The sequence below is a fragment of the Myxocyprinus asiaticus genome, chromosome 11 (assembly GCF_019703515.2).
Source record: "Myxocyprinus asiaticus isolate MX2 ecotype Aquarium Trade chromosome 11, UBuf_Myxa_2, whole genome shotgun sequence".
Classification (NCBI taxonomy): Eukaryota; Metazoa; Chordata; class Actinopteri; order Cypriniformes; family Catostomidae; genus Myxocyprinus; species Myxocyprinus asiaticus.
The window spans coordinates 18,185,013-18,210,285 of record NC_059354.1 but is presented as its reverse complement, the minus strand read 5'-3'; the positions used below and the strand labels follow the sequence as shown (position 1 = coordinate 18,210,285).

The 25,273-nt window shown below is 36.8% G+C and overlaps 1 protein-coding gene across 1 annotated transcript in view; it reads right to left on the bottom strand.

The window, feature by feature from the left end:
- The window catches only part of LOC127447974 (unconventional myosin-X-like), a 118,811-nt gene extending 99,501 nt beyond the window's left edge, over nt 1-19,310 (bottom strand). The window contains exon 1 of the mRNA XM_051710246.1: nt 19,055-19,310. Coding sequence (XP_051566206.1) covers nt 19,055-19,075 — 21 coding nt within the window. The 5' untranslated portion in view covers nt 19,076-19,310. The remainder of the gene's footprint in view (nt 1-19,054) is intronic.
- Between the last annotated feature and the right edge of the window lie 5,963 nt (nt 19,311-25,273).

The following is a 25,273-nucleotide window of genomic DNA, read 5'->3' as shown; positions in this document are numbered from 1 at the left end:
AGGAACTGGCCAAGAAATTAATGAGATTGGGTTGGAGTTTGATTGGATGGTCTGAAATTGGTGAGAGATCAAAAGCATGGCTGCTGACCATACTGGCTATTGCTCAAAAGTTCAAAGCCTTTCAGATCTACAGATGTGCTTTGATGAAAACAGTGTTGACATCAATACAGGGATGGCTCAGGACGGCCAACTAGTCATCCAACAACCGACTAGTCAGTTAGTGAGTTCCACTAGAAAAAATCTTCATTTTTGCCTCCATTTTTTAGCTTTTACATTTTTAGTGGCAGAGCTCTAAAGGGGGTTAATTTTGAAACAAGTTCACCACCTTCAACAAAAATTTCAAGACAATCACAAGGCAATAAACAGGTATAGTTGGTTACGCTATTTATTTGTTGTATATTGTTCAGTTACTCTAAATATAATACATAAAATAATGATTTGCATTGAAATTATGTTATTATATGAAAAGAAAGAGAGTGCAGAGTCTCCAGAAACAGCTGATTTCAACCTCCAATTCGCAGTTTTGTTCGAATTTGTAAACTGCAAAAATGCTCATCCCACAAATTACATGGCTACTCACCAAATAAATAAATAAATGGACATGACATATTCATTTGAGTTGAATTATTTTATTAGTTTTCTTGTATAAATCAAAGAGTGATACAAAAAGTAGGAACGATGACTCACAATACGTGGATGACCGGAGAAATATCTCTTTATCGACTGCACATCTGGACGCTGGATGGCGTGATTAACTTATCAAAACCAAGGGTTCCAGAGAGCTGTGTAATAAATATTATATATTATATATCACAATTTAATGATAGTAAAGCATACATAAAATGTCATACCTAAAATGAACACTTGCTAAAATTAACAATTATTTTATTCAATATTAACTCGAAATTTACTGAAAATATTAGAAGATAACTGAAAAATGGCTCTTAGTTAATATATATATATCAGTCTTCAACAAGACATGATCTTTAACCAACCTACTGTAATTATATGGGGCTTTGTTGCAGACTCGTTCACACTGCAAGCAACAAAGAGCAACAAAGCAACAGAATGCCATTCAATTTCAATGAGAACAGAGAGACTTCCGGCGACACGAGGGGCAGTGACCATTTGCGACAAGATGTTGGCATGGTGAGCATCATGATAATGTTCTCCTCTCCACCAATAGCTGGCGTGTGGTGAGCATACTGGCACACTATGGCTGCCGTCGCATCATTCAGATTGAATCGCGAACCAATTCAGACAGCTTTCCTATAAAGTGTGACCAATTCATTGTAAAGAACTGACTCAGATGAGCAATTCATTTGTGAGTCGGATATCTTTAGTTCTGATTCAAAATTGGCTGTGGTAAACACCGGTGTGATGTATGATCAGGTTGACGTGCTACCTAATCAAAAATATAGCTTCACCTCTCTATTCCACTAAATGACAAGAATAACTGAACCACATAAAAGCTTCAGAAAAAAGAAGTCCAGAGAGGGGAAAACTGTGCCTTGGAATGCCTCATCTATGTCAGACATTACCGACAAGTGGTCAGTGAAACCAAGACAGCTCTCTCCTGCCCCATGTCCTTAGCTTCACCAGACTTGCATGACATCATGTAAGAGAATGAGAGGGTTGCTACTCCTGAAATCAGGGTCACAAGAGCAATGGATGTTTAATATGCTATAAGATATTGACCATCTGATATTAATACAATCCTGTAGGTGAGCACAAAAAATTTAAAACACTGAGACTTATTTCAGGAATTCGTTTTAATCAAATGTCCTTAATGTGCAAGTGATACAATCACACATTAAAAATTTAGAACATGTAAATCTACAGTTGAATTGACAATAGAGACGTAGACAGAGCAGGTGCAGTGTTTTGTAAAGGATTAGATAAACAGGCTTGATGCTTCGTCACTAGGCTGACAGCAGTATGAATAAGGGTGGTCACATATAGTACGTTTTAAAGAGCACCTATTATGGTTTTTAAACATTCCTTATTTTGTTTTAAAGGTCTCATACAATAAATTTATATGCATCCACGGTCAAAAAACACTTTAATTTGCTCATAATTTAAATTGCAGCATTACCTTTTTTCCCAGTGTCAATGATCCATTCTAAAGGATTCATTCTAAACTCCTCCTTTCAGAGAGCCTACTCTGCTCTGATTGGTCAGATGTCCCTGCCTGTTGTGATTGGTCTACCACTTAGTGTAGTGTTTGAGGGTCAATGAAGTCCACAGGCGGGTTTTTTGTTACCAAATTACGTAGGTTAGTACAGGAGGTTAGTCTGGAATTACTAATGAATCGTTTCAGGTGTTCAGAATCGGTTCTTTCTTTTGGGAGTCAATAACTCATGCACTTTGATTTTTGACACTTAGGAACGATGACTCACAATACGCGGATGACCGGAGAAATATCTCTTTATTGACTGCACATCTGGACGCTGGATGGCGTGATTAACCTATCAAAATCGAGGGTTCCAGAGAGCTGTGTAATAAATATTATATATTATATATCACAATTTAATGACAGTTGTGACTTCAATGACTTCACACATCGCACAAATCAATCGAACCACAAAAGGACCCACAAACAAACCGCACGGATCACTTTTGGGTCCTTTTAGAGGGGTCTGAGACCACTTGGGTTGTTCACATATACACATTATACCGCTCTGAGAGCGCTTGGAGTGCTCAAACGAACTAGGTATGAAAATGCCCTAAATGACTGAGGGTGCAGCAGCTGATCTGAAATTAGCTAACTGAGAGCCCGTGACCCTAGGGGAGTGACACTTCCCACACTTTCCTTAGACCAGACAATAGAGGAAGAGTGCTATTAGCAATGAGAGATGTTGACACTTAGTGGTATGAACGTTACAACTGGGATGTTTGGCTGATCTGCATAAAGTATGGCCTGGAGACAGTGATTAAATGTACCGACAGGTTGTAATTTACACACAATATGAATCATACTTGTCGATGAATTTTCACTATGGTAATTGGAAAAGACTGGAAGCTTTTGTGGACTAGTCTTATATCGATGGATATATTAATGGAATGACTTTTGGAACAATTGTCCAGAAACACGAGAAATATAGCAGAAAATGTGTATACTTTGTAATCAGACATTTTTGCTCCTCCAAGAGTACTACAAACATAACTCTGGAAACAAAGTGGAAAAGTTCTGCTTCTGGATATCCAGCTTACTTGCTACAAAGTTTCTGAAACAAAACACTGAAGGGGGAATTCACTAAGAATGAATTGCGCCCGGTAAAAGCAGCAGTTATTTGCATGCGATTTGCACACCCGATTTACTAAAGGGGTTATGCAGATCATGCAACAGCGCAAATGTGGGCAAAATATCGCTGCTGAATGCAATTTGCATGCAGAATTTCGATCTTGTGGGATAATTCTGAGTGCTATGTAGCAGAGGATGCAGCAAACCACCGTTATCTGACACACTTTGGCAGGACTGAACAGTATCACTCCACTACTGTAATCCAGACACCTGAATCCTGAAGTGCCCTTGACTACACCACTCATCTGGATATGCCAGGTTATAACGCTCTTCTCCATCATTTAATCATTATTTGATGAATTACTGCTGATATGATCAATAGAAAATGTACACAAACATCTTTTTTTAATTTTTTTATCCATTTTATTTTTATTTCAAGTTTTTACTTTACCACCTGCTTTCATCTGGTGGTAATAGCACAATGTAAATTGTGCGAGGCAATTTTTGTGAATGAAGCGCAATCTATAATGGAAAGGAGGCGTGTTTGCACAGAAAAGAATGACAATGACTTAATTTAAATACTCAAGATGCAGCGCAATTTCAGCGCTGACTGCACCAGCAGTGGGTGATTAGTGAATAAGATGCAGGGTTTTGTGCTGTAATACCATGTACAAAAGTGGCACAACTGTTTAGTGAATTTAACCCTGAATATCTTTAAAAGGTTTGATGCCATAAACCTCGCAATCGTAGGAAAATCCAGTCATTTTCAAAAAGCAATCATTGTATCAACACGGTGCCTTGTAAATACGACTTTGTTTCCAGACAAACTGGTAAAAAAAAGCAAGTTAAGTAAAGGCAGCCAATCAGATCAGAGCTTGCCAGATCGAAAAAGTGATTTCCAGTTTTGCATGCAATATGCATAATCTGTGGACTGAGTCAAGTGGATGTTCTGTGAGGACAAACAGGCTTTTCCGCGGGGGAAAAGCCAAGTACTGAACTGAAGTGCATAAATTAAATAAACAAGGCTCTGAAATGAAGCATTTAGTAAACAGCTGTGGTTTAATCCAGTTAGATTGCCAGTGAAATAAAGCTGGAGTCCACCTTAAGAACAAAATTATGCCACAAGCATGGAGCATACAGCCTCCATGGTAGAAAGGTCCTAACATAAAGAAGAGGTGGGACAGGGGTATTTCTTATGTGGCTCTGCTCAGCTGTAGCTTTCCACAAAGACAGCACAGCTGTTTAGCTATAATTGGCCTTTTTTAATAAGAGATCAGTCCTCATCTGACAAAACACAAAGAGGAACTTTTTCTAGCACTGAAACAGCTCACATCTCCATCAGAAAGTTGAGGTGAAATACACAGTACTGTCAACAGTCATCATTAGCATCTCAAAAGCCTTTAATGGGCCTGATAACACTATACTGTATCACATTTAACTTCATCTCCTGGAGAACACAAACTGTACAACAGCTGTTGAAGTTATATCAGAGTCAGATTATTGCCATCTTGCACCAATTCCTTTTAATGTGGAAACATTAAATGTTTACTAGTGCACAAATGTCTCAAAAAACAAATTAAAGTACAATTTATTTTTGACACCTGGGTATCTTAACTCCTAATCCTCTACAAGAGAAGTTCAGCATTTTCAAAATAGTTGAGCTTTTCCAGTAACCAGCTACTTTTTCCAACCAGTAGCAGTGCTGTGTGAAAAAACACTACATCACTGTTTTTAATGTCACACCGCTTTACAGCAAAAAAGATCTGGGGAAATAATCATAAGTGCTCTCCTGAACTGCCTTCAGTCTCGTACCGTACATACTGTAGCATTGGAAAGTCAGATTCATTAAAGTGAACTGGTTTGTTTTCTAGTTTTAAGTTGCATAAATGTATGTGTTTGTGATAATTATTGACTCTAGTACCCTCATTTATTCGAATTCCTTAAAGTGCCAAAAAAAATGCCTCTGTCTGAATCACAAATTATATCGTTGGATTATATCAGCTCAGCCATTTCACAAGAATACAGAGAGACTCAATTAGGGTAATATTCTTAAGCATAGTCACAGTCTTGAACAAAGGACACGTTCCTTCTCATTGAACAGATCATGTAAATGTTTGGGGCTCAGCTCTAGTTTTAACTGATGACTGTATTCCACAGCATGTCACAGACATCCCTCCATGATGTCTTAATAGAAGGGGAATAACTCTAAAATAGGAAACTAAGGGCTCCAGACTGCAACTAAAATGGTCGCAAATGCAACCAAAAATAACTGATTGTGACAATAATTTAAAATGTAGTCGCCCCTGGCGACATTCGGGTTGTGTGCGTTCATATGTGGTTTCGTCAGATATCATCTTGTGAGTTATTGAATACATCTTTAGAGCACGCACCACCAATCTGTCTCGCACCACTTTTCACCCATTCTGTTATGATGAGCTCACTGCACCACACAACAACAAACCCAGCGCGAGAGAGTCGTCAACAAATGACTCTTTTGAACCGGGTCTTTTTCATGAATCACCCGAAAAGAACTGAGGGTGTGAACTCAGGAGCTCAGGTTAGCAGTGTGAATCAGAGTCACTTTCTCAGCGAAACACAGGTTTTTGTTGGTGTACTCAAAGTACTATAATCCCTGTGTAATTTAATGTCCTGCAAGCTTGGCCACACCCAGCACATCTTCTGTTATTAGCCTGTGTTTACGGCCCACTGCTCCCCCCTGTGAAGTGGCCTACTCAGAGGTCCTTCTCTTGTGAACAGATTACAGCAAACGGACTGACTCTGTTAATCAGAGCCTTTAAAGCCTGTCCGCTACACCCGTCTGCTCTCAGTGCCCTGGGGCATAATAATGCTGCACTGTCACCAGAAAGACAGGAAGGATAAGGTGGTACGGATATTATGAAAAGGTGGGTCTATCAGGCTAATACAGTATATTGGCCCCATGTGGGTGATAGTTGTAATGTACATATGCCTTATTATGCAAAAACATTCACACTTTCTTCTTAAACTGGAGTAGTGTTCCTCCAAGACATTTAGCATGCTTCATATTGGGTGTTACAGATCCCCCATTTTTTATGTCCCTCTCACAGGTACAAAGCAGAGGGAAGTGGTCTCATATGCTCAATAAAGGTGGAGGAAATGTAATTTGTCAAAATGTACTGTAATGTGCTTTCAAACATCCTGTTTTTAATAGTGATGTGTGTAATTTCTGCACCACTAGAGGCACCAAACAGAACTTTAAAATCTTCAAACAGGTTTCGGTTGACAAACAGATAGTCCTGCCAAAAAACGTATGCCATTGGTTGAGCCAGGCTATGGCTGTTCACGATTCTTAAAAAACAAGAGCAATATTTTGATATCACCACAGAGCCACAGTGTTTACAGTGTCTTACTTATAGTTATTTCTGCATATTAAGCTACAATAGCAGAACATATTGTAACAGCATAAAAATGAGTTATTCACAACCAGTTGAAAATTAAATTGTGTCTACTTCAAAAGGAACATACAAAGAAAATAACAGACTGCAATCAGAGTCTGGTTTTGCAAAAGGAAAGTCAAGATCACATAAATTATCCCCTTGAGGTTAAATTTCTAAATTGCCATAATGACTATTCTGACAACATGACCACACGGGAAGTTGGCATGTTGTTTCTCAATGTTTCGGGGCGGTACACTAGGATCGACATATTATGACAACTTATTGACAAGCGCCATCTCCTGTCAGACATTTTTGCATTGGCTCCAGCATGTTCACCTTCCCTTTGGCGTGACTGGAAGAGTGTGGCATCAGCAGCATTGGAGACCTGGGTTTGGATCCCGCTTTGAAACCAGAAAGTAATTGCGTTTGCATAATTAGTGACGAGTGCAATTCGGAGATTACATTTTTCCCTTTAACATTACATTTTTACTCCACTGATGGTGAGGTTTAAGTTTGGGGTTTGGGTTGGGGGTACAGTTTATTAAATATGCATTCCTCTTCACTCGCTTCACGTGCCCATTTGCCCAACAACACTTACCACTTTAGCCACTGGGGGCAGTGTTTCACATTTCAATAAGCACAGGCCGATTTTAGCTTAAGAAAACTCAACCTACTATTTCTGAGTTCACTGAGATCCATCTGATTCTGAAACGATGGTACAAGGTTCAAATCTGAACCCCATCCGCAACACATACTGTAACTACAGTACAGTATGTACCCTGCACTCTGACACCAGTTTAGCTGGGATATGTGAAAAAAAGAATTTCACTGTATATGTGCAAATGTATAATGTGTGATAAATAAATATAATTATAAAAAAATAATAATTATAATTACAGGAAACTTTAAGATGGAAACCACAAGAGTAAACATATCTCCACTTATCACCAACAAAAGCACTGTCCAATAACAATTATCTCAACCAGACACCCTTCAATAGTCCTCAAGCTGCTTGACTTGTACACTGGCACAAGCTGGCAACTTACACATAATTTGCCTCTTAGGCAAAACAAAAGCCTTGCTTCAATAGCTCAATTTGGCATTGATGGCCGGGATCCACAGCCGCTTTACCACAGCAGGGGGGCAGGAGCAGTGACAGATGGAGACACAACTGACTGACTACAGAGGTACAGTAATAAGAAATGAAGAGGGGAAGGGGTGAAGTCCACACAGGCCTCAGAGAAAGACAGTATTCAGATGACAGAGGAAGCAGTATTTACACTCACAGTGTGCCCATTATAGGACATTGTAAAGAGAGGCTCCAAAATTGTTATACATTTAGGTGAAAAATGGCTCAAAAAATGATTTTACTAAAACAAAAACGATTTAGAAGTATAGTCATTTAAATGTACAAAACAAAGAATTCCCTGTTGGAAAAAGCTGAGTCAAACTGGTTTGTTATGATGGTTTAATGAGGTTTTAGGTACTTTTGAGCTGATCAAGCTAAACCAGCTTAGTACAATTTAGGCCAGACTACGAGACCAGTTAGACCAGCTTAATCCAGCAATTTTGCCACTCAAAATGTGGTGTTTAACATGAACGTAAAGCTCCCTGTCATTCCAAACCATTCTAGAGCTTTGATCGCAACGGGAATTACTTTATTCAGTAACTCATGCACAATTGCTGCATTATTCCACTCAAAAAACATATAAAGAGAGTTGAGTTCTTGCTGACTCATGTTTAAGAAAAGGGCAGCCTGGCCATGACCATAGTGATTTACTGAGATTTTCCTCAAGGATTACATGGATTTCATCATGTTACCATTTTCCTACCAATGTTCTGACCATAAGAAATAAGGGAGGCTGAGTCTGTCCAAAATACAAGCAGATACACTTTCAAGTTAAGCAAAAAGTGACGTTCAGTTTGAAATATTTTCTGTGCCTGCAATGATATCTCCTTTCCAACTGTTAAAAGAGGCAAATATTTCAAAGCATTAGCAAACTGAATACCATAAGCATTGTTGCTTAAACATTATTCATAATTAACAAGAAAATAAGCAAGCTGCTGCAACAGATTGGCCAATACACAAGACAATAAGGCACAAAGAGTTTTTGGATTGGGATGAATCCATCTGGATTTGTGTCCAGATGCATTTTATAACTCAACAATCATGTAAAAAATAAATAGAACTGATCTCAAATGAGAATAATTGGGCAAATCCTGTCAATATCTACACACAGAACACTGTACCTAAAAGACATGCTTTAATAAATGACTCCTGAGAATAAGTGAGCCTTTCAGACTGCTGCTAATGTCCTGCTCACATTGAACGGGATTAAAATGACCTTGTGGGATTGCTGCTGTACTCGTGTAGCCCCACTCCTACTCAACACTGGCTCAACAACAGCAATCCGGTTTGAACTAATATAACTCCTGTACGTGTGAGAGAGGACAATCCATCATTCTTCACACCAACCTGCAGCATGATGAAATCATTTAGCCTAATCCTGTGACTGATTAGAATCATAATAAGAGATTATAACAATACACAAGACGTACACAAGCTGCAACCAGACCCCTGAAGTCTTCGAAGAGCCATTTTATTGATGCAAAAATATTGGAATGATGACAGAACAACTGAAAACCAATATTCCCAATATATGAATTCTTCTCAGAAAAGATGGACCATGAAAGATTCCACATTCAATTATGCATAAACTCTGCAGGGCATAACAACAAGCATTTTTGTTTCTACTGGCCTGGGCTGCATTTCCCAAAATCATCGCAAGCTTAAGTTGATCATAGAGATCATTGGGCACCAATGGTTTCCACGATCTATTTAGCTTACGATGCTTTTGGGAAATGCAGCCCTGGTCTGACCAAACAAAATTGTTTGTGCTCTGACAAACAAAACAGGCGTAGCAGGGAACAGGAACACCAAAATCTGTTTTATTGTTTTGTTTTTCCCACCAAGCACACCCAAAAGAGTAAAAAGGAAAAGCTGATTTCAGCTGCCATTATCATCTCAACACTGTGAGAGGTTGCCTGAGGAAGTCAAAGACAGACATTAATGTGTTGAAAAGCATTTAGTTACTGTTAGCTGACTCAGAAACAGTTGTACATATCTACACTGTAGCTAACCGAGAAGATACATTTTTTATAATAAGTTAATGCTATGATATGGGACTACAATATTCTAACTGACAACAGTGCTTTGTCAACTGATTTTGCTTCAGGGCCCAGATTTGTATTGGGCATCATGTGGCAACCCAAAATTGTGGATGGCACAAACCGTGCTTATCCTTGTTGCAAGTGAACCCATATGAAATGCAGTCTGAGTTGTATTTTCTTTTACCTTGCAAAGTTTTGTTCACTGTTTTTGAGGATAAGGGGACATCAAACAGCCTGTCTATGTTGGCATCTGCATAATTTGGCTAGTTTGTACCAAGTGAGAGATTAATTTTCATTAAAATACAATAGAGTTTGATTGGACACACAGCCTTTGACGTCAGTGCCAAAAGATATGGTAAGTATAACCCCATAGAATGAACGTTACTATAACTACATGTTTGCAAAATTAGTTTTACGTGCCACGTTCTACATTTCGCTGCAGTTTCCTGGTGATTTAAAGGGAATATTCACACAAAAATCATTTTCTCACCCTCTTAAATTCCCAGATGTGAATGACTTTCTTACTTCACCACAACACATTTGAAGAAAAATATAAAAAATATCTCAGCTCAGCAGGTCCTTAAAATGCAAGTGGATGGTGATTAGACCTTTGAAGCTCCAAAAGAACAGATAGTCAGCATAAACATCATCCAAACAACTTCAGCGGTTAAATTAATGTCTTATAAAGAGAAACGATTGCTATTGGTATGAAAAAGTAAAAAGTAAAATATTTAAATACTTTTTAACTAACGCATTCCTTCCGGTTAGCAACAAAATGTACGTGTGACTAGGGGTGGGCGATATGACCAAAATCTTATATCACAATATTACAAATTTTACATCATGATAACGATATATTTTTTATATATTTACATATATATTTATTTATTTTTTTAAATCAATAAAAATGTATTTATTAATTAAATAAATATATTGTAATGCCTTTTTTATTTTATTTTATTTTATTATTTTTTATCCAGTAATTGAATTAAATACTCATTAATAATTTTTTCTTTATTTGGAACTTGACAAACATAGTCAGAGTTTAAAAAAATGAATTGGAGGTATTCAAAAAGCAGTAATCAACCTTACCACAATGCTAAATTTCACATTTGAGTCTGATGTTGCTGACTAGTATTATTATTATAATAAATCTCAATAATAATCCTCAATAATCTTGACATCTTCTGAAAGCAATGCAACAAAGGAAATAATTCATCTTATTCATGAGTAAAAAATATCCTTCCTATCCTTGATAAAAAAAAAACAAATAAACACTTCATTTAGCTCTTTTAAATCATCTCTGTAGACAATATTTGAATATTTGAAAGCAAAGCCAGTTTGTTTAACTGAATTTTATTAAGGGTGATGATGTGTAGTTTAAAAAATCTGCATGACAGATGAAATCATTTTTGCCGCATGACATTGTTGCTGTTTTTCCTCGTCAGTGTTGTTTAGGGATGGGCGGATCGATCCTAAAGTATCGATACTTCCGATACTGATGTTGTATCAAAAATATCGATCCTCACACAAAAATATAAAAATGTTTTTTTTTGTTTTTTTTTAACTAGGAATATAATCCTTTGGCTACCATGAACATGAACAATAAGCTTCAATGTGAAATAAAAGGATTAGGCTATATTAGCAAATATTTGAGCAGGATGTGAACTATTTCTTCTTCCGCTCATCTTAACATGCATTCTGAAAGACACAAGCAGATAAGCGCTTGCGCCATCACAAGGCTCGTTAAGACAAGAGGGATCAGTGCCTTGTAGTGGTAATGATAGAAAATCAGAGAAACAGATTCTGGAGTAAATTCACACTAAAATAATAACATATATAAAGGTGACATTTCTTATAATGAGTTTGTGGGTAATTGTTGTTAATAAATAATTAAATAAAATAGTTAACCATGGTTTTACCAAAGTAATATTGTAGTAACCATGGTTTTTATTTCTCTCTCTCTCTTATTTTATTTTTTTTTGTATTTTTTTTTTTTGGTCTGAAACCATGGTTTTACTACAGTAATATTGTAGTAGTAACCATGTTTAATTGTGTGGTATAACTATGGTTTAACTAAATACCGGTAACCATGGTTTATTGTGTGGTAACTATGGTTTAACTAAATACCATGGTTAAACTACAGTTACTATAGTGAAACCATGGTTAATTCTGGTAAGGTTAAGCAAAACAGAAGTCTAATAATTTTCTGTTTATGCTATCAAACGTAAAAAAAACAATGACTTGAATTATTACTAAAAATAATATTTTAAATTACCCATTTTATTCCAAGAAATCGCAAAATAAATATTTTAATAGAAGTATCGGTATCGACGACACTGGACTTGAAATTACTAGTATCGAATCGAAAATAAAATAAATGGTATCGCCCATCCCTAGTGTTGGTTAGAATGTCGGGCTCTCTCACCGTTTGAGATGTTTGACTTCCTCATTAGCCCTTTAAGGTTAAAAACTCAAAACTTAGTAGAATTCAAATGGGTCACGCAAGTTTTGAGGTTTGTTGGTGATAGTGCCAGTGGTCACCCGCTCTGCATTCTCCTGTCTGTGGAGCACAATCTGGAAGCCTGCTGGAGTGGACTCGTGCACGACAATCACGTGATACACAGCTGCATGTGTGAGAAGAATGTCATTGAATTTGCTTCGGCGCCCGAAATTTCGATTGAGCGGCTGCTGAAAAATGATCAGTACCTGAAAAACCCTGTTTCTTCAATTCTCTCAGTCTCACATGAAGCCACCCACCACTTCTCCATTTCACAGACAGAATGTGTACCGCGTCCGTGTGACATGAATAGAATGAGGCGCACATTTCTTGCCACGTGGTGGCGATTTTGAGTTACTGCGGTACAGACGATAATCCAAAATGTATGCCGGTTGCCAAATTTCTACAGGTTTATCATGTATACCGGTATATCGCTCACCCCTATGTGTGACGTAATGGTGTTGGCATGTTCACACGAGAACTGATGCACGTGAGTCACAGCCGGGAGAGCAGCGCTGTTTACAACAGTACAAGGAACACTGTACAGAAGCTTAATTGGTTTTGGTTTATACCTGTATTTGTATCTGTTTGTTTACTCACAGTGGTGCGTTTGTGTGCTTATCCTTGATGTCTCAACCAAGAGAAAAATGTGAGATTACATCTGTATCATGCCAATGCAAATTCGCCACACAAGAAACCATATGAACGAGAAACCATATGAATATGATTACGTCACACGCATATACTGCTGCTGACCGATTTATAGTTAAAAAGTACTTAAATATTGATCTTTTTCACACCAAAAGTGATTGTGTCTCTTTATAAGACATTAATTTAACCGCTGGAGTCGTTAGGATGACGTTTATGCTGACTGTCTGTTCTTTTTAGAGCTTTAAAAGTCAGATCACCATCCACTTGCGTTTTAAGGACCTACTGAGGCTGAGATATTTATATTTTTCTTCAAATGTGTTCTGGTGAAGAAAGAAAGTCATAAACACCTGGGATATCATGAGGGTGAGTAAATTATGATTTTTGGGTGAACTAACCCTTTAATCACTAGAGGCGCTACATTAATTTTGCATTTTATTAACTTTCGCATAAATCACAATTACAACGGCTGATTATGACTTTAAAAACACTTTTTTTTTCTCTGTTACTTACACACTGCTATGTTATGATATCGATACACTTATCCTATAATGCATAATTTGAAAAACGACACATTTTAACATTTGTATTACACTTCCACCTACATTTACACACTTATTCCGGTCTGATTAGCTTGCACGGTAGCTCACCTGATATAGAGTTTTGTACTTTGGACTCGGGAGACCATGGTTCGAGTCCAGCCAAGCACACAAACCGACACGTGAGATGAAAGTGCCATAGAAGTAGTGCTGCACGATTCTGGATAAATTGAGAATCACAATTTTTTTTTACTTAGAATAAAGATCACAATTCTGAAGAAAAATTATTATTTCAGTGATTTACAAAACCTGGACATAAGAGTACTAAACAAAGTAACATGTATTGTGCTAGAGCAGTGGTTCCCAACCCTGTTCCTGGAGGCCCCCCAACACTGCACATTTTGTATTATGCCCTTTTCCGACACACTCAATTCAGGTCTTGGAGTCTCCACTAACGAGCTGATGAGTTGAATCAGGTGTTTGATTACGGAGATATCCAAAATGTGTAGTGTTGGGGGGCCTCCAGGAACAGGGTTGGGAACTACTGTACTAGAGGTTCTGACAAAATGTTCTCTGCTTCAATCTATGAAAAATGCAATAAAGTTGTAAATCAAAAATATAAATTTAAAATCTCCTAAGTCCACAAGAGGGCGCAACAAATAAATTATAAACCAAACAGCGCCTTGTGATTATTGAAAAAAAAAAAAAAAAACTGTTAAAAAACTGCATAATAAATAAAAATAACAAAATTTAACCTGTTTCTCACATGCTAAGTAAAAAGCAAAACAAGCAGAAAAAAGCTTCATTAACAGTTCTATTTTAACTTGGTATTGCACTTGTAAGCAAATATGCAATAAAACACTCTTATTTTACAAAAGAGGTATATATATATATATATATATATATATATATATATATATATATATATATATATATATATTAACAATTTAAATTAAAACAATGAGGCCAGTGTTTCTCTTGTAAAAATTGCTTCAAGCTTGTAAAGTAATTATTCAAAAGCCAGTAATTAAATAGAGAACAGAGGAAACAGTGCTTTAAGTTTTTTAGCAATTAAACATTAAATTTTTTTTAATATATAACGTTAAAAAAGGTAATTTTATGCAAAACGAAAATATTAAATACTTGACACTCTTTACTGTGTGATTATTAGATATACATTAATACTGATTTGAAGAATACCCGAATGCCTATAACAGACAGCATGCAGTTTATATACATTTAGACATCGCACAAATCTAACATTTTGAAGAATTTGTCCCATCTGCTGATACATTAACGTCTGTGTTTGCTTTAATATCTCATCAAGACAAGATTTAACCCCATCTGTGCACACTGGTAATTCATTAACAGCTGTGTTTACATTAATTTCACCTAAAGAGGGGTATTTTGATTAAAAACAGTGCAAAGTCTCATAAAGAAGCACTGCATTCATGAACTGCATTCTTCAGGTTGGTATGTGAACAGGGAACATAAACACTCCTACACACACACACACACACACCAATTTGAGGAAATTGGACATACTGTAAATATGCCAATGTCAGAAGTGCAGTCAGGCTCCTGAAGTAAAAATCCAATTCATTTTCTCCATATAGAAACAGTTTTATACCATTAAAGTATAAACACTTCATGACAGACCTGCCATGAGTTCGGATGTTGTTAATCAATAGTATATGCTTTTGCAGAAGCCATAAGTTGGTGTGATTTCCACTCTTTCTACATTCTAATAGAACTTGCACAGATATGCATAACAAAGAAGATTTAAAAAGGCTTCTAAAACACACCAAATGTCTTTAGTGGAACACAGGGTTAAATCTCACTTTACAGCACTGATGAATCCATCACAGGTGGGAGTGCTGAGCAGAATAGGAAGCCCCACACTTCATAAATCTTTCCACATATGGATGAACCCTCCAATCAGTCTGGGACCAGCAAACCTTAGTCATTATGATTAAAGCCCGACTGATATGGGATTTTTTAGACCGATACCGATACCGATTTTAGAGAGTGAAACTTCACAGATTACCGATATGGTGGCCGATATATTAAATTTTTTAGCTGGAATGAAAACAGACCTTTTCTATGTGGATTGTGCACCGATTTTGCACTGATATGACTATGCAAAGGTACTCAGAAGGCTGCTTTCTTAAACAAATATTTTTATCAAAGAATATTTGACATTATTATTATACGTTGTCAACAAATTCTAGAAATGTCAATTGCTGACCATTTAAATAAAGAATAAATAAAAATACAATAAATAGCTAAATAAACATCAGTACTGTATGTTTAGTATCAGTCAAATGCTGACCATTTAAATAAAGAATAAATAAAAATACAATAAATAGTAAATAAACATCAGTACTGTATGTTTAGTATGTCAAATGCTGACCATTAAAATAAATAATAAATAAAAATAAAATAAATAGCTAAATAAACATCAGTACTGTATGTTTAGTATCAGTCCAATGCTGACTATTTAAATAAAGAATAAATAAAAATACAATAAATAGCTAAATAAACACCGGTACTGTTTAGTATCAGTCAAATGCTGACCATTTAAATAAAGAATAAATAAAAATAAAATAAATAGCTAAATAAACATCAGTACTGTATGTTTAGTATCAGTTAAATGCTGATCATTAAAATAAAGAGTAAATAAAAATAAAACAAATAGTTAAATAAACATCAGTACTGTTTAGTATCAGTCAAATGCTGACCATTAAAATAAAGAATAAGTAAAAATGAAATTAATAGTTAAATAAACATCAGTACTGTTTAGTATCAGTCAAATGCTGACTATATTAATACTGCCGAGTCAAGAGATAAACAGCGGCAGCGGTGTTACACCGTATTCTGCTATACAAGTTCAGGGGAAACTTTCAATGGTGGAAAACCAGACTTTTAAATATTACATTTTATAAATGCAATGACTGGAATTGTTCGGTTGAAGGGGGTACCAAACTGCAAATCCTGAACAAAACAGTTTGGTGAATACATGTTTACACATTAGCTTCCACTCAGCTGACAACAATGAAAGTAGCTAAGTGATTAGCTAGTTAGCTATAAGCTCATTGTCATGGAGAGTAAAAGATGGACGTTGTTTATTTTACTTTCCAGCATTGTGTCTCAACAACTAGGTAACAGCATAGCGTGAAATCAACACTCAGCAGATACAATCCACCACCGCACTGTTGTCTGCTGAGCTGCAAAAAGATGCTCTGATGTTTATCTTTCAATCTGCTAAATTACTTACTGCACTGACAAACTATAGCTGGCTAACAGCAAACAGACATGAGTGACATGGTTGTCAGGGACAAGGTTAATATTATATTAGTTACATTGAAAAGGGAAAATGATGGGGTCATTGTTTATTAAGTTTCCATTATGTATTTAACAGACTAGTTAACAACTTACCATGATTACACCGCTCAACTCCGCCCTGTCTGCAGAGACCACTGTTAGCTCAGTCAGCTCTGTAAACAGTGGAGTCGGAGTGCGATCTGCTGGACAAACTACGTAATGATACCAATTCTAAAGCATTGTTTTCTGCATTATATGTCCTGAAAAAAAGTTTTCATATCGGTAAAATATATGCCGATACCGATATATCAGTGAAAGTCTAATATGCAATATATAGTGCCCGACCAATATATCGGTCAGGCACTAATTATGATCTCAGGATCTATAGGCATGGATAGATAAGCTCCAGCATGATCTAAGTGACACAATCTCAGTATTCACTCATCTAGTGACTCAGCAGCTGGCAGAGGAAGGATGAGGGCTTGTCTGAGTGAGAACACGGCCTGAGGGGGAAGCTAGGGATTTAGCAATATCATTACACCTTGACCCAAGTGAGGATTTACAAGGAAAGTAAGGCAATGTTTTGTAGGGGATTTGTATTGCGCAAAGCACCTAAGCCTAATGCAGATGAAGAGGCAACAAGTGAGTAAAAGATCTCAATACAGTTTAGAATAACCATATAACAAATAATTATACACTAAACATAAAGAATCAAAATCGTATCATATTGTGTCCTGGACATTGATATAATGCTGCAACGCCAGGTCCCTGCTGATTCTCACCCTTTGCTTTAACTAACATATACAATGAGCGGAATTTAACGGTGAACATGTTAAGCCCCGTACACACATGCAGTTATTTTATTGCTTTATGTCGCTAGTCTCTATACTATGAAATCGTTAGTGGGTGTTTCTACTGCTGTTGCTCTAACGTTATTGGTGGACTGCATGTCTGGCCATGTCTTTTGGAAATATGATCACAGATGAGATGTACTGCCGTTAAAACTAAGATTTATTTCTAATTTGACAATTAATCAGTTTTTTTGTCCCTAAAAATGCACATTCTGCAGGGCAGAGAGTTTATGTGAACTGAAGCAATGCTCATTCCATCATAATTTACGAATCAAACTCACACAGACAGCCGCCACATTCGATTATAACAACACATGAAAGAACCAATGGCATTTCACATGAAGATGTCAAACCTGGTTCGGCAATTTTAAATATGAACCTGATCGCAAATTAGATTTCCGAGCTTTGGGGGAGGGGAAGATTATAAGTGAATAATGGCTTAAATTTCACTTTTTTTTTTTTTTTTTGACCTTTTTGGAGTTTGGCAAACGTGATCACTACAAACTGTCCTTGTATTGAAAAATGCTGAATCTTTATTCTTCAAAATGTCTATGTTCATTGGGGAAAATAAAAGCATACAGCCTTGGAATGACATGAGGATGAATAAAAAATGACAGAATATTCATTTTTGAATACAATTAGACTAACCCTTCAAGGGACGATAAGAGCCACAAACCAAGTAAAAAGCACTATCCAAATAAAACTGAACAACTATAACATCTATAACTGTATAGATCAACCGTCTTCATCTATAGCATTAGAAGGCAATTTTACAGAATGTCACACATTAGTCGTATCTAGTTTATGCTGCTGCAGTGGGTCTGTGCATTCTGTGTGAGGTCTGAAGGTCTGTTCTCATGCTGACACAGACTGAAAAAACAAGCATGAATAGAGACTCAGACAGAGGGAGAATTTCACATCATAGGCATGAAACATATCCAGGGGGTCTTCACTGGGGCAAACATGAGTCACAAGGCATTTATAATCATTTTACTTAGGATCAAGATGGCATTTTGTTCACTGCTGTTTTGCAAGCATGAGGTGTTAAATAACCTTTGAACTTGTAATGGTTGTGAATGTGAGAGGGACTCTCCATTTTTTCTCACCTGGAGTGACAGAGTGCCCCTTAAAGATTTAACTCCTAATTATGAACAGTGACATTCAACCTTTTACACTAAACGTTGTCTGTAACTTATAGACAACGTTTTCATAGTTGATTCAGAGAAAGTAAAGCAGAGTATAAAAAAAGAACAATACATACTTCTACTAAAAAAGATATAGCCCTACATAAGATATGGATTATTGGATATAGCCAAGATTTAGTTTTTCTGCCTTTCTAAAAGTGTCATTTTTCCCCTTACCTCAACAAAGAAGGTATCCATGTCTATTCAGTCCTGTCCGGTTTTTCGTGATCAGGATACCACTTGACTCCGTACACTTTATAGATGCTCTACATTGACGCGCTTAACATGCACGAGCTGAAGTTCCCATCGCACTGTCCGGACAGTAATTCCTGACATAAAGCCTAAACTTTCCTTTTTGAAACACTCTTGACAAATGGATTCGGAAACCGCTATAACGTGTAGATCCCTCTGGTGTGTATTAGAAGAAGCTCGAGTGCATCCCTGCAACGGTCCTGCTCCTCTCGAGCGGCGTGCGCTTGTGTATATCTTTGTGTGGAGAAAACATTGAGACAACCGGCTCATTTGCGTATGACTGAGGGGCGGGACTTGGTCAAAGAGCAACGCCCACTAGACACACCCGTGTGTTGGAGCACCAGACTGTTGCTAATAATGTCACGGAGGTCTTAGTATCATCTTAGATATAAAGCTTTATTCAAGTAACATTGCAAATTATGTTGTTGGTTATATGCTTGTCACTTTTTTAGCTATTTATTTTTAAAAATTTATTATTTCAACTTATCTCTATTGAGTGCTTAACAATGAAGCCTGAACAAAGGAAATTAATACATTTGTGTTTTTATGTTGTCAGTAAGTCTATGACAGAGTACATTGTAAAAGAAGAAATTACGTTTTATCCAGCTTATGGGGATTTTTGAGTTCCAGATACAACAAAATGTGAATTGCTTTGCATCTACAGTCCTTAAAAAGACATGTTAGACCAACAATATTCCCGCAAATGTGGTCCCAACTGGCCTAACAAAAGTTGTCCGAATGAACAATTTCATATTGAACAATGTTGCTGATTTGCGAGTTCCCAGCATGCACTGCAACATGAATAAATTATGCAGTTAGCGTTATAGGCTTATTTTTTTGCCGTTTGCTGACTTTATGCTGTTATTTTTTATTTTTGTTGCCACGGTACGGCTTGACTCAATTCGACTCCGCTCGCTTTTTGGGGGTTTTCCACTGTGGATAGTACCTGGTACCTGGTACTTTTTTTAGTACCACCTTGGTCGAGGTTCCAAGCGAGCCAAGCTGACACTAAATGTGACGTCAAAAACCCGCAGATCACTGATTGGTCACTGAGAATCGTCACTACCAGCATCACTGGATTTGCGACACGGGACATCAACCCGCTAATTTTAAAGTTAGCAACAGCAATAGCAGTATCATTTGTTCACGCGACTTTCAAATTGTAAAAAGAAATGGCTGTGCGCAAAACCACGCTGTGTTAAATAAACGAGGTGCAGACGTTCCTCTCGTTAGTAGCCGAGGAGAGGATCCAACGAGAGCTGGATGGGGCGACGCAACTATGATGATCAGCCTATAATCCCACCCACATTAAGGCTGCACTAAACTGCAGTGGAAAAGCAAGCTCAGAAAAGTAAAGCGAGCAGAGTCGAGTGGAGTCGAACTGTGACGTGCAGTGGAAAAGTGCCATTAGTCAGTTGTTGTGTGGTGATGTTAAGAGCTCATCTTTTAACTTAATGAGGTTTGTTGATTGTCACTTCTGTGTGTCTATGTCAAACAATTGTACTGTCTTACCTTGCAATACATACCTCTTTCAGAGGCAAATAATGCAGTTCACTTCATGTAAAAGTAATTTAAAACCATAACATTAAAATGGTGACAAAATGAAATTTCTCATATTGCAAATTTATATTTATTGAATAAGAAATTAGTTCTCTCAACAAAAAGAAATTGCATTTAGTGTACGAACAAATTCAAACTGACTAAACAAAGCAATGCTACTGACAACAATTATTAAGACAGTTGTTGAGAGAACACAAAACTCATATTGCATCATGTTGCCTTAATTGTTTTCATGGTGTCATGACATGAGGAATTGACATTTGCATTAATCTTTAAAATACGGGCATTATCAGACCACAAGTATGAAAATAACATGCAATCAAAGGTGTTCTGATAGGCCTGAATTTCAAAGTGCATCATGACACCTTGAAAATATATGTCCCATTAACTTGATCTGGCTTTGATTGGGTTAGATAAGAATCCGTAGAAATAGAGCCAAGCAGTTCGTCTGGGGATAAAATAATGTTCTCTCTAAAACTCAATTTTCTATGATCTTTAGCTTTATATTTAAAAGGACCTATCATAAGCATAAGCACTCACTGGGACTGTGGGAAACATTCATCTTTGGTTGAGTGGTCTGTGAAAGATATTGAAGCCTAAAATACATAAATGGCCCAGCTAAAATCAAATTCACTCGTGAGTTTTCAGAGCAAGAGAATGCACTTTATATAGCTGTAAACGCAACCTAGTCTCATAATATGAGCCTTTGTAAAAACCTGTGAGCAGTTTATTATGTTGACGAGTTTTTGTCAAAATTCAGATCACACTAGTAGGCCTACTTGTCACACACTGACTCTTGAGGTTGTAGTTCTGCTCGTAAAAATAAAGAGTTGAAACCTCTGCTGTGAAGCAACACATAGCGAGACTTTTAACAAATGTTCCAAAGGAAGTCATTTTTGCTTCTGACAAGAGGTATACATGGAATATTTAGCTTTGTCTGTGATAGTAGACTTGCCTGCATAAGCAAATACAAAGAAGATGCTTTTTTAACTATGAAAGCCACATACTGGATAGCTCTTGAATAATGAAAATTCTGTTTTCATTTACTTTCCCTCATTCCAAACCCAAAGGTGATGCAAAACATTAGGGACTGATATAGCCTCAGTCACCATTCACCATCATTGCATATTTTTTTTTCATACTATAGAACTGAATGGTGACTGAGGCTATCATTCCCTAACATTCTGCCTGAAGGAGCAGTCACACATACCTTCACACAGTGAAATTCAGAGGGTGAAACACAGTTATCTTAATTGGAATAATGAACTTCGCACAATGGACTTCCGGTGGCGAAGGATTTCTCCTCACGGATTTCACGTGGAGTTCAAGTTTGGTAAACTTTGACAGGTGAATCTGCCACGTTGACCAATAGGAAGTTGCTTGGTTTGGCAGTGACCTTTTAGTTTGGAACAACTTGAGCGTGAGTAAATTATGACAGATTTGTCATTTCTGGGTGAACTAAGTCTCAAAATTGGTCGTTGTCTTGCCTTATATTTCAATTTATAAAAACAGATCAGCCATTGTCATGTGTGAACTAAAGAGAAATTAATCTGTTCAGGAGCTGTTTTGCATCATTCTTGTGTTTCCAAGCAAGCTTTTAGCTTAACAGGTCCTTATGCCTTAATCCCATAACAAACAGCCCCGTCAAACCAAATATTTGAGTTTGTAATGAAGCTCTTTACTTTGCTTTATGCCAAGCTCTATTCAGACAAATAACATTTAAACATTTTTTTTGAATATACATGCAGATACCAGATTACCAGAGTTGACAAGTCAGTTTATAATACGCGACTTTGGGCATCTTCTTTTTTAAGTTGCTTGTTCTTAAAAAGCTGCTCACTGCCTCACAATAATATCAGTGCTGTAGTGTAATTCGCCCTCCCACAAATCCCTAGGTGGACCTATCTCGCCCCCTCCTCCCCCTCATTGGAGAAAAATCACGAACCCAAGCAGCATGCATAAACTGCTGCTGGTGTCCTCTCTTCTCTAGCTTCTCCAAGACTTTCTGCCCTGTCACTATACAAGAACTGTAATACTTTGATTTTCTGCATATTTCATTTTATTCTGGAAAGGAGCCGTTCATTCAGGTACGAGGGAACCGTCTGAACACGTTTAACCACTGATCAAACTTCACTTGTTTTTAAAGTAGGCAATGTTTTAACTGTGTCAAACATTAACACAATGTAGTTTGACATATATGTGGGGATATCTTGTTTACTTGATACTATATGTCTAAAACAAACTTTTTAAAAACCTTAGAAAGATACAATGCCAATAGTGTCGGAAATTAACGGGGACTCTGGGAAAAATACCACCGAAATTGACAAAAATATCACCAAAATTCCAAATTTTCTGCAAAAGTTACCACAGAGATATAGCGCGTGTGGAGGCTTCACGCTATTCTCCGTGGCATCCACGCACAACTCACCATGCACCCCACCAAGAGCAAACCACTTTATAGCAACCAAGAAGAGGTTACCCCATGTGACTCTACCCTCCCTAGACAATTTGGATGCTTAGGGGACCTGGCTGGAGTCACTCAGCACGCCATGGATTGGAGCTCACGACATTGAACATTATTTTTTTCCCCCTCCGTCTGGTTCCTCGCACCATCGCGCGCACAGACGGGCTCTCCACATCTATCAGTCCGCATCAGTTCGGTATTGTACTCCCCCGTTAATTCCGTAACCGTTCGCCCTTCTTGTTAAAAATAAACTGTCCTAGCAGGTAACACTCTCGCTCACTGTGCTGTACTGTATTTCCCTGCCCTGTGCTGCTTTTTATCTGTATGAAAAGACTAGAGGCCAAAAGTGCGCAAGGAATGGATGTTATATAAAGAAGGTATGAGAAATCACAAAACATAATGTAACCAAATGTTACAATTTATTTAAGAATGATGTCTCAATATGTTAAATAACCATAATGTTAATTAAGACTTTATTATTACAACTGTAATACAATAATACATATACAGAACAACCACTTTTAGTGTTTGAATCAATCATGTCTCTCACTAAACACTGTGTGAAATGTTTATTTTTGCCTTATTTTATTCAGTTTGCATGTAGGAGTTGATAACAGTTTGCTTAATAATCTCATTCCATATCTGGATAATTGCTGCAATATCATAGATATGATATTATGTTATATTAGTTTTGTACAGTATGTTCACTTAATAGCTAAAATACTTGGACATACGTGAATGAGAATAAACCTGAAATAGGAGAGTGTTTCAGTCACAATGCACATTATGTAGTTTAGAGATGAGTTTAGAGACATTTAGAATGTTACAAATGGCTATTTCTATTTAAATAAATGTTGTATTCTTAATATGTTCTGTCCAAGAATCCTCTTGCAGCAATGCAGGTCTTTGGCATTTAGAAGCTGCTAGTTTAGGACCTGAGGAGTCTGTTTCTCAAACTAGACTGTGATTTACTTGTCTTTTTGTTGTGCATCTGGGCCGTCCACTTCCTTCTGTATCCTGGTTAGAGATTCTTTTTTCAAAACAGCAATGCATGAATAGCTTTCATCTCTCTAAAACAATAGACTTGAGGAGAAAATAGAATTTCAAGTGAAATGTGTTTCTTTTTGCCTATTTTTAAAACCAAAATTTGACTCGCAAGTGTAAAGCAACTTGTAAGAACTCAATACTTCAGCAAATGGGGAAAAACCCCACTGTATTGTGATTTCCGCATTGTAGCGCAAACATTTTCAATTGTTCTAATAATAAGAACATTTTCTTGTGTACCAAATTAGCACTTTAGATTGCTTTTGTAAGGAATAGGTGACACAGTATACTGTATGTTTGCCATCACGGGTAAAGAAAAAATGGAATAAATACCACAGACAATTATTTCAAACTGTAATAATACTTGCCAATTAATGATTTTGGCAGTATTTTTGATCAATTTAATGTATCCTTGGTGAAAGGAAGTTTCTTTCAAGAACAAAAATGTCTTTGTGTTCTAAAAATGGAAGCGTATATACTATATATAATATAATTTTCATAAAGTAACTTGTAATTACTTGAGTAGTTTTTCAGCAAACTACTTATTTACTCTTACTTGAGTCATAATATTTCTGAGTACTTGTACTCAAGTGAATTATTTCTACAGTAGTACTTTTACTTAAGTAAAAAAAAATCAGTACTCTTTCCACCACTACGTAACAGGCTATATTAATATTGGGCTTGTTTTGGGCTTGTTTTTGAAGCTGCGGTTGCTTATTTGTCTTGCGAGAGCTGGCAAAACTGCAGATTACCCTATCAGCAGTGCAAAGACAGTGCTATAAACAGCCTTAAGACTTCATGTTTGCTTAAGGCTGAAGCATGTGGCTGGTATGAGAATGATATCAGGTGCTGGTGACAGACCTCAGCAGAAGGAGATGCATTAAACAACAGTTCCATGCAAAGTTGTCGATCGGTGCAATTCTGTTACTGAACAACATTGCTGTATGCAAATTTTCCCCTTCTCCAGTTAAAATATCTGAGCATCCTTGAAAAAATAAAGTCTAATTAAAATTAAAATATTGACAAGTAAAATTGTGTAAAATGTAAAGACTTTATTCACTACTTTGTCAAATTGT